The sequence below is a fragment of the Nerophis lumbriciformis genome, linkage group LG13 (genome assembly GCF_033978685.3).
Source record: "Nerophis lumbriciformis linkage group LG13, RoL_Nlum_v2.1, whole genome shotgun sequence".
NCBI classification, from domain to species: Eukaryota; Metazoa; Chordata; class Actinopteri; order Syngnathiformes; family Syngnathidae; genus Nerophis; species Nerophis lumbriciformis.
In genome coordinates, this window is record NC_084560.2 from 16,759,082 (window position 1) to 16,770,420 (window position 11,339).

The 11,339-nt window shown below is 36.7% G+C and overlaps 1 protein-coding gene across 2 annotated transcripts in view; it reads right to left on the reverse strand.

Annotated features, from left to right (window-relative positions):
* Nucleotides 1-5,349: 5,349 nt before the first annotated feature.
* The window catches only part of atf2 (activating transcription factor 2), a 53,985-nt gene continuing 47,995 nt past the window's right edge, over nt 5,350-11,339 (reverse strand). Inside the window, exons 12-13 of one of the 2 annotated variants that reach the window (XR_009816497.2) lie at nt 6,416-6,490; nt 5,350-6,277 (exon numbers count right to left, since the gene is read on the reverse strand). Coding sequence is in view for 1 of the 2 variants with exons in the window: in XM_061971593.2 (XP_061827577.2) it covers nt 6,474-6,490 (17 nt within the window). In the remaining variant the exon portion in view is untranslated. Of the gene's footprint in view, nt 6,491-11,339 lie in introns of both variants that reach the window. The other variant, XM_061971593.2, reaches the window with a different exon arrangement.

Here is an 11,339-nt window from a genome sequence, read left to right on the forward strand (position 1 = left end):
TACATAATCTGAATTAAATGTAAATCAAGCTGTTTCATCTCGGTCTCTCTGGATTTGAGGGGCTAAAAAAAAAAAGAATAGAAAAAGCCGCACTCAGCAGCTCTTCATTGTTGCCTGAAGCATCTTTTATTCAGCAACCTCTGCCATTTTTTTACATTTACCCCTATGACCCGCCAAGAAAAAGAAACAAGTGTCGCTCAGTTTTGTATTTCATGACACAATTTGCCTGTCAATGAGGCTGTTTGGCCTTAATCCTCCCTTAATTAGAACGAGCTGGTCCACAGAGGCAAACTGCTGAGGGTCAAATACCCACTAAATTATCTACCAGCCTGACAGTCAACACATCATTCTGCTCTTTTTTTAATGCTAATTGATTGCATTTCAGAATTACAACATACAAGAATGGCGTTCTTAACACTAAAGTCATACAATTTGCATCCAATAGGCAGGTGTATTGCAATCTTATAGGTGAAAAGTAATTGGTTAGAGCGTGTTTTTCAACCTTTTTTGAGCCGAGGCACGTTTTTTGCGTTGAAAAAATCCAGAGGCACACCACCAGCAGAAATCATTAAAAACAAAACTCAGTTGACAGTAAAAAGTCGTTGTCGCAATTGTTGGATATGGCTTTAAAGCATAACCAAGCATTTATCACTATAGCTCTTGTCTCAAAGTAGGTGTACTGTCACCACCTGTCACATCAAACCCTGACTTATTTGGACTTTTTTGCTGTTTTTCTGTGTGTAGTGTTTTAGTTCTTGTCTTGCGCTCTTATTTTGGTGGCTTTTTCTCTTTTTTTGGTATTTTCCTATAGCATTTTCATGTCTTGGTTTGAGCGATATTTCCCGCATCCATACTTGCCAACCTTGAGACCTCTGATTTCCGGAGGTGGGGGGTGGGGGCGTGGTCGGGGGTGGGGCAGAGCGTGGTTGGGGGCGTGGTTAAGAGGGGAGGAGTATATTGACAACTAGAATTCACCAAGTCAAGTATTTCATATATATATATATATATATATATATATATATATATATATATATATCCTGAAAATATGCAAACAAAACTGTGTTTAGATAATTGATACTTGCAAACTTGCATAAATAAATATTAAGGAATATAACATAACTTGGCTTCTGAGAGCTTCAAAATGTAATGAATAAAATGCTAAAGTTGTTGATAAACAAGCAATTATTTTAATAATTAAATACGGTCATTTTAAATGAATTATTATGATAATTTAAAATTAATTATTTCAAATGTTTATTTTTATGTATAATTCTATGGCTGGATGTAATAAGGAGTCAGAAAAAATACAAATAAAAATACAATTAATTTTGATGTTTTTAGCAAAATATAGTAAAAATGTATTTCGTTTTTTTTTTTTTTTAATTAATAAATATATTTATTTTTAGGTAAGATAAACATAATAATACAATTTATCGCTAGTCTGGATGATTTATTTCTTGTCACCCTGTTGTCCTCCCGTCGTGAAAAAAGGCTGTCCTCACTCAGGTCCGCATGGAGCTGGAGGGGGTGTGGCCTCCAGCTCCGGCTGAAAATCGGGAGATTTTCGGGAGAATATTTGTCCCGGGAGGTTTTCGGGAGAGGCACTGAATTTCGGGAGTCTCCCGGAAAATTCGGGAGGGTTGGCAAGTATGCCCGCATCTGATTTGTTTTAGCAATCAAGAATATTTCAGTTGTTTTTATCCTTCTTTGCGGGGACATTGTTGATTGTCATGTTGGGATGTACTTTGTGGACGCCGTTTATGCTCCACAGTAAGTCTTTGCTGTCGTCCAGCATTCTGTTTTTGTTTACTTTGGAGCCAGTGCAGTTTTAGTTTTGTTCTGCCTTTTCTTAGCAGCACTCACCTTTTGTTTATTTTTGGTTTAAGCATTAGACACCTTTTTATCTGCATGCTGCCTCCCGCTGTTTTCGACATCTACAAAGCAATTAGCTACCGGCTGCCACCTACTGATATGGAAGAGTATTACACGATTACTCTGCCGAGCTCTAGACAGCACCGACACTCAACAACAACAACACATCATTTGCAGACTATAATTACTGGTTTGCAAAAAATATTTTTAACCTACGACGTATTTTTAACCCAAATAGGTGAAATTACATAATCGCCCACGGCACACCAGACTGTACCTCACACTTTTTTCTTTTTTTTTTTCTTAAATAATAATTTTTTCTTTCATTTTGTGTATTTTTATTTTTTCAATGATTCTATTTATTTATTTATTTTTTTACAGCAAACTACCAGCAGTCATGTGATTGAAGTGAGCCCCAAACAGGAAACCACTGGAACAAACAAAAGCACAAAACAGAAAATCTAAACAAAAGGCATAAATATTCATTATTTTTTTAAATTTCTTTGGGGGATTTTTAAAAAAGATCATGGTGCAAAAATCATATTTTTATTACCCACGGCTTTATTGGCTTGTTGCGGAACATGAAAATAAGCAAAAAAAAACGTTTTTTAATTTATTTTTCTAAAGGGACAAAGTCAAGAGGAAAAAGCTGACATTTTGATACTAATAACTCAATAAACTTTTTTGAAAATTGTTTTTGTATCTTTTTAAATAAAAAAGAATATACAAAACTCAAATAACCTAGAGTGCAAAAGACTTGGAACTGTATTTTAAAATATACAAATAATTGATCTAATGACCTATTTTAGATTTTTGTGCTAGTTTTTAGTATCATTCCCATTAACAAATAAAATTTACTTTATATCAAAATTAGCAATTGTACAAGTACAAGTAAAATAAAAATAATTTTATAAAAATATATTCATTTGGTAAACTTGAAGTATTTGCAGTATTACTTGTATTTAAAGGCAATCATTATTAAATGATGATGCTTGGCGCTCATGGTAATCTTAAAGAAACATACGCTTGAGGCTTTGTGTATACAGTAAATAAAATAAAGCCTCCCCCCAGCCAAATATGATGTGACCTACATAGTAATGTTTACAACTCTCCCTTGTGTGATCAGAGGCTAATCAAGCATGGCCTACATATGCAGTCAAGAAGTGCATGTTGCTGGGTAGAATTCACAGAGAAATTAGTCATTAATAACGCAAATAAATTAGTTGTTCTTTTACAGGGTAACTGAGTGGTCAGTGAAATATGTGCAAATGCGGGCAAAATGTATTTATATTTATATCTTATACAATTAGTAAGATGAGTTGGTATATATCTGTGATCATGTGAGGATATGTATATTATTATATATCCTGTAACTATATATTGTATATTAATATGCACAACTGTATTGTATTTTGTTATTAACTATGAATCATAATGAAGTATAAAATTGATGTAAATATGTTGGGTTTAGGAATAATATTTTCCTTATTAATTTTATTTTGTTTTTAATAGTGCTGTTTTCTTTTCAAATATCTTGAGTATAAATGTTGATATGTTTGGAATAAAACACATGAACAGAATTGAGCTCACATCTACTTGTGCTTTTCCTGCAATGAACGTTGAGATTATAATTATCATTAGAGAGGGTAAACGTCCCTCCCCAAGGACGCCATGCATGCTGAACATCTTGCACACATCCATCCATCCATTTCCTGCCGCTTGTTGCAATATATTGGAATGCAACGCCACCCGCAGGATAAAAGACGTCAGCGCGTCTTGTTTGTTTTGTTTGCAGTGAATTTGAGCTTTAAATTGAAAACTGATCATCTTTTCCCCCGAAATATATATATATATATATATATATATATAATATATATATATATATATATATATATATATAGAGTATATATAAATATGTATGTATATACATATATATAGAGTATATATAAATATGTATGTATATATGTATATACATATATATACATACATATATATATATATATATATATACATATACATATATATTCATATATATATAAACATACACATATATGTATGTATATACATACATATATATGTATACATATATATGTATATACATATATATGTATATATACATATATATGTATATACATACTGTATGTATGTATATATGTATGTATATATATGTACTGTATGTATGTATATATATACATATGTATATATACATATATATATATACACATGTATACAGTACATATATATACATACATACAGTATGTATATACATATATATATAAACACATACTTATATATACATACATATATATAAATACATACACACACACACATATACATATATATATATATATATATATATATATATATATATGCTCCTCTCTGAGCTGCCACCTTACCGTGGTAGAGGAGTTTGCGTGTCCCAATGATCCTAGGAGCTATGATGTCCGGGGGCTATCATGCCCCCTGGTAGGGTCTCCCAAGACAAACAGGTCCTAGGTGAGGGATCAGACAAAGAGCAGCTCGAAGACTTCTATAGGAATGAAACAACAAGGATTCAGATTTCCCTCGCCCGGACGCGGGTCACCGGGGCCCCCCTCTGGAGCCAAGCCCGGAGTTGGGGGACGATGGCGAGCGCCTGGTGGCCGGGCCTGTCCCCACTAATACACCCCCATACCATCACAGATGCTGCCTTTTCAACTTTGCACCGAGAACAATCTGGATGGTTCTTTTCTTCTTTGTTCCAGGAGGACATGACATCCACAGTTTCCAAAAACAATTTGAAATGTGGACTCGTCAGACCACAGAACACTTTTCCACTTTGCATCAGTCCATCTTAGATGAGCTCGGGCCCAGCGAAGCCGGCGGCGTTTCTGGGTGTTGTTGATAAATGGCTTTGGCTTTGCATAGCAGAGTTTAAACTTGCACTTACAGATGTAGCGACAAACTGTTTTTTTGAAGCGTTCCTTTGCATTGATGTCGGTTTTTGATGCAGTACCGTCTGAGGGATCCAAGGTCACAGGCATTCAATGTTGGTTTTTGGTGATTTCTCCAGATTCTCTGAACATTTTGATGATATTACGGAGCGTAGATGGTGAAATCCCTAAATTCCTTGCAACAACTTGTTGAGAAATGTTGTTTTTAAAGTGTTGGACAATTTGCTCAGGCATTTGTTGACAAAGCGGTGACCCTCGCCCCATCCTTGTTTGTGAATGACTGAGGATTTCATGGAAGCTGCTTTTATACCCAATTTTCTTGTTCACCTGTGGGATGTTCCAAATAAGTCTTTGATGAGCATTCCTCATCTTAATTACTCTTTTTTTGCCACTTGTCCCAGCTTTTTTGAAACATATTGCAGGCATCAAATTCCAAATGAGCTAATATTTACAAAAAATAACACCGTTTACCAGTTCTAACGTTAAGTATCTTGTCTTTGCAGTCTATTTAATTGAATATAAGTTGAAAAGGATTTGCAAATCATTGTATTCTGTTTTTATTTACCATATACACGTGACAACTTCACTGGTTTTGGGTTTTGTACATAAATACATACAGTATTTGCATACGTACACACATATATAAATATACATACACAGGTGTTGGTGATGACCAGTTCTTTTTCAGCACATAGGCCAAGGAATAGGACCCTGTTCGAGTTACATGATAAAAGGCCCTGCCTGCTTAGTACGCCCTCCCAGAGATTGTGGTCACAACAGAGTTGAAATCCCCAAGCACAAGAAGCTCATCTTTACTGGATACAGCTTGAATGGTCCGGTTAAAGGCATTATAGAAAGACTCCTTGACATCTTCCTCGGACTCAAGGGTTGGTGCATACATGGAGATCAGGGTCAGGTTGTTGCTGTTAGGGAGCGGCACACAAAGGGTCACGAGACGTTCATTTCTAGGTGTTGGGACCAGGTTATAGCGACTCATGATTGATGTCTTGATCGCAAAGCCCACACTGTGGATCCGCCGAACTTCAGCATCTTTCCCTTTCCAGAAGAAGGTGTAGTTGGCACTGGCTACGGCTAGACTTCCCTCTCCGGCAAGACTTGTTTCGGAGAGGGCGGCAATGTCAATACGGAAGCTGTCCAGTTCCCTACTCATGAGAGCAGTGCATCAGTGTGGTCTCTCTATGTCTGTGTTGTCGTTGTCTATGAGGGTCCTGACATTCCACGCTCCCACTGTGAAAGGATTCAGTTTTGGTTTTGTCCTTGTTTTCACCGTATGAGGAGGTCCAGGGTTTTGTGGTGACCAATGTTTGCCCCACCTTTTCTAGGGGTCTCTCCACTCGGAGTGGACTGCGGTACTCCTAAATAAGTCCTGTAGTTGTCGAACTGCCACGTCACCACGACTTCAAGGGTAGAACGCACACTCTTGGCATTTTCTCCATGAGCTTTAAGCACACCTGTGAAGTGAAAACCATTTCAGCTGACTACCTCTTGAAGCTCATCCAGAGAATGCCGAGTGTGCGGAAAAGTAATCAGAGCAAAGGGTGGCTATTTTGAAGGAACTAGAATATAAAACATGTTTTCAGTTATTTCACCTTTTTTTGTTGAGTACATAACTCCACATGTGTTCATTCATAGTTTTGATGGGACAATCTACAATTTAAATAGTCCTGAAAATAAAGAAAACACATTGAATGAGAAGGTGTGTCCAAACTTCTGGCCTGTACTGCATGTATTTGGTATAAAACAGATTGAATGAGTAATACCTGTTGTATGAATACACACAAACTAAAACTTTGTACCTTTAATGACAACATTCAGTCGTTGATGGCACATAGTAATTTAGGAATATTTGACAATGTTCCTAATTTGGCAAATGTCACCTGACATAGTTTTGAATGGGTGTAGTCTGGGCCATTTCAAAACATGTCATTTTTTTCTTCAGAAGTTGAATACCGTATTTTTCGGACTATAAGTCGCAGTTTTTTTCATAGTTTGGCCGGGCTCCAGTGCGACTTATATATGTTTTTTTTCCTTTTTTATTATGCATTTTCGGCAGGTGCGACTTATACTCCAGCGTGACTTATACTCCGAAAAATACGGTACATGCACGCCTTGGGTCAGTGCCTGTTTTTAAATGGAGTTATGCATTTTGAAATGGTTTATTATGGTGCCAACATTTTTTAACTTGAGTGATGGATGGATGTGTTGACCTTCATGTCCACTGTGGACCATTTCTACACAACCATAATTGTTATGGCAAAACATGATGCAGGGAATGGGTAAAATACATAAAGAGGAACTCCAAGTAAACAAATATTCAGGAAAAGAGCACAGATCACAGATTTCTTTCTTGACTACTGTTTTTTTTCCAAAAGGACAGCTCTGTTTTTCTCTCTTGCAATAAGTAAACTATTTCACCACTAGATGGCACTAGAGACCACAGCGACTGTTAACGTGAAATAAACTCACATTGATACAGAGCCAGTGGCACACTGTAAATATTTACTAGGATTTCATATATATATATGTATATGTATATATATATATATATATATATCTACATCCTGAAAATATGCAAACAAAACTGTGTTTAGATAATTGATACTTCAAACTTGCATAAATAAATCTTAAGGAATATAACATAACTTGGCTTCTGAGAGCTTAAAAATGTAATGAATAAAATGCTAAAGTTGTTGATAAACAAGCAATTATTTTTATAATTAAATATGGTCATTTTAAATGAAATATTATGATCATTTAAAATTAATGATTTCAAATATGTTTATTTTAATGTATAATTCTATGGCTGGATTTAATAAGGAGTCAGAAAAAATACAAATAAAAATACAATTATTTTTGATGTTTTTAGCAAAATATAGTAAAACTGTTTTTTTTTTTTTTTTTTTAAATTAATAAATATATTTATTTTTAGGTAAGACAATTTATCTCTAGTCTGGATGATTTAGTTCTTGTCACCCCTGTTGTCATAAAGAAAAGGCTGTCCTCACTCAGGTCCGCATGGAGCTGGAGGGGGCGTGGCCTCCAGCTCCGGCTGAAAATCGGGAGATTTTCGGGAGAATATTTGTCCCGGGAGGTTTTCGGGAGAGGCGCTGAGTTTCGGGAGTCTCCCGGAAAATTCGGGAGGGTTGGCAAGTATGATGTAAATGTTCTGCGAGAGTAATGCAATTATTAGCCAGTTATTTATAATGAAAATTATTTCACAGTGGTGGTTTTGGGCCACATAGACAATTGTCTTCTCTAGAGGGCGCCGCAAGAATGAAGGGGGAAACATATTGATATTTGCTCATAGTGAGGTTTTGTGACATATATTTAATAAAAAAAATAAGACAATCTTCGTAAGGACAATAAGATAATATAATATTAATAAATATAACATGGTTGTTTAGTTTTGGTGGAGTCTGAATGAACAATTCAAAAGTGATCATTTAAAGAGCTATTAAAAGGTTTATTATAACAACTTATCAATTCAATTTCCATACAGAACTTCTACAAGTCACAAATACACATTCCACACAGTACCACGGCCCGCTTTAGCAGGTAAGTAAGGTAAACCAATGCTCCAAACCTTGTTGGTCATATTTATCTGACAGAGACATTATTGAAAAAGACGGTTCGGTTAATTCTCGTAGAGAATCATTACCTCATGCAGATAGCGCACAACATTTAAAAAAAACAAAAACATTGTCAAACAGTATTTTGGATGACTACACAGTAGTAAGCCATTAAAGAGTAAGACATTTGTAATATCACGGTGGGACGCTTTTGGAGGACATTTCCTAAAAGCATAATTGTGTCCCTGCAGGTCAGTTTGTGAACATGTTTTAACAATACAAGGTACTTATTTAGGAAATGGTTAAAATCTCTCACCTAAAGACTCCTATGAAATGGCAAGTACAACATCCAGAACATATTAAGTATCATTGATGTTGTCCACATCCTTTCTAAAGTAGATCAACTATCAGTTGTGCTGCATATTTACAGTCATGGAAATATAGCAAAGCAAGATATTCCCCCTCGTCACACTGGAAATCTGACCAAACGTCAGCTAATCATGTGTACAACAACATGGATGGCACTGAGTGAAGAGGGAATATACAGGTCACACCGTATTCCGTGCTGAGCCTACAATCATGGATTTAGGAACAACCAACGACTTAAGTTGAGACGGAATGTTGATGAAATAACGCGCACTTTGTACACACTATTTGTACACACTGAGGCTATGTGCTAACAATCAAACTGCACAATGCGACTGCAGCTGAGCCCTGCACAGCCGCCAGCAAATCAGAAAAGGTAGTTATATTGTTCAATCTGATTCAGGCATTTACACATGTTATGTGACACCAAATCTGCCACCACTTCATTTGTGGATATCTGGAGTCCTAAAAAAGGTAAACCAGTCATTTATCAAAATGTGCAAAACACAGAAAGAAAAATCAGTAATAATAAAAAATAATAAATAAAGAAATAAAGAAAGGCGACTGCTTAAATGGTGCTTCTGTCAGGAAAATATATGAGAAATGAGCCAACACACTTTGGTAACAATTCAACCTTCTGGCTAGAATGGGATGACATCGGACTAAACTATAGGGCAGGGCTGTCCAACCAGATTTTGAGGAGCTCTCCGAAGGTTCAAAGAATAAATTAAACTCTCAGAATTGTAACTGTTAAATTCAGACATATTTAAAGACAAATAAGCACTAAATAATTACTATTTAAATGGAGATCTGCTTCATAACTACATTGAATTAAATGGTGTCAGTTATATAAACAAAAACACATTTTTTGTCAAAATAGCTATAAATAGTGGTTAAAAAAACCCTGTATCAAGGAAAGCAAGCTAGCACCCTGAATGTAAACAAGTGCCATGGGTGGATCTACACAGACTGCAGGGTCTGTGAGCGTAACAATTCGTCTTTCGTTGTGCTTTCTTCGCCAAAACATCGCTCCTGACTCTCTCGGTTTCTGTCTGCGCCAACATTACAGCCTCTCTTCATGCTCGCTCAGCTTCTATAACATGAAGTTCATCCTCTGTATATTCAGGTTAAAAAAATAAAAATAAATATATATATGTATATATGTATATATATATATATATATATATATATGTATATATATATATATATATATATACACACACACACACACAGGTAAAAGCCAGTAAATTAGAATATTTTGAAAAACTTGATTTATTTCAGTAATTGCATTCAAAAGGTGTAACTTGTACATTATATTTATTCATTGCACACAGACTGATGCATTCAAATGTTTATTTCATTTAATTTTGATGATTTGAAGTGGCAACAAATGAAAATCCAAAATTCCGTGTGTCACAAAATTAGAATATTACTTAAGGCTAATACAAAAAAGGGATTTTTAGAAATGTTGGCCAACTGAAAAGTATGAAAATGAAAAATATGAGCATGTACAATACTCAATACTTGGTTGGAGCTCCTTTTTCCTCAATTACTGCGTTAATGCGGCGTGGCATGGAGTCGATGAGTTTCTGGCACTGCTCAGGTGTTATGGGAGCCCAGGTTGCTCTGATAGTGGCCTTCAACTCTTCTGCGTTTTTGGGTCTGGCATTCTGCATCTTCCTTTTCACAATACCCCACAGATTTTCTATGGGGCTAAGGTCAGGGGAGTTGGCGGGCCAATTTAGAACAGAAATACCATGGTCCGTAAACCAGGCACGGGTAGATTTTGCGCTGTGTGCAGGCGCCAAGTCCTGTTGGAACTTGAAATCTCCATCTCCATAGAGCAGGTCAGCAGCAGGAAGCATGAAGTGCTCTAAAACTTGCTGGTAGACGGCTGCGTTGACCCTGGATCTCAGGAAACAGAGTGGACCGACACCAGCAGATGACATGGCACCCCAAACCATCACCCAACCATGCAAATTTTGCATTTCCTTTGGAAATCGAGGTCCCAGAGTCTGGAGGAAGACAGGAGAGGCACAGGATCCACGTTGCCTGAAGTCTAGTGTAAAGTTTCCACCATCAGTGATGGTTTGGGGTGCCATGTCATCTGCTGGTGTCGGTCCACTCTGTTTCCTGAGATCCAGGGTCAACGCAGCCGTCTACCAGCAAGTTTTAGAGCACTTCATGCTTCCTGCTGCTGACCTGCTCTATGGAGATGGAGATTTCAAGTTCCAACAGGACTTGGCGCCTGCACACAGCGCAAAATCTACCCGTGCCTGGTTTACGGACCATGGTATTTCTGTTCTAAATTGGCCCGCCAACTCCCCTGACCTTAGCCCCATAGAAAATCTGTGGGGTATTGTGAAAAGGAAGATGCAGAATGCCAGACCCAAAAACGCAGAAGAGTTGAAGGCCACTATCAGAGCAACCTGGGCTCTCATAACACCTGAGCAGTGCCAGAAACTCATCGACTCCATGCCACGCCGCATTAACGCAGTAATTGAGGCAAAAGGAGCTCCAACCAAGTATTGAGTATTGTACATGCTCATATTTTTCATTTTCATACTTTTCAGTTGGC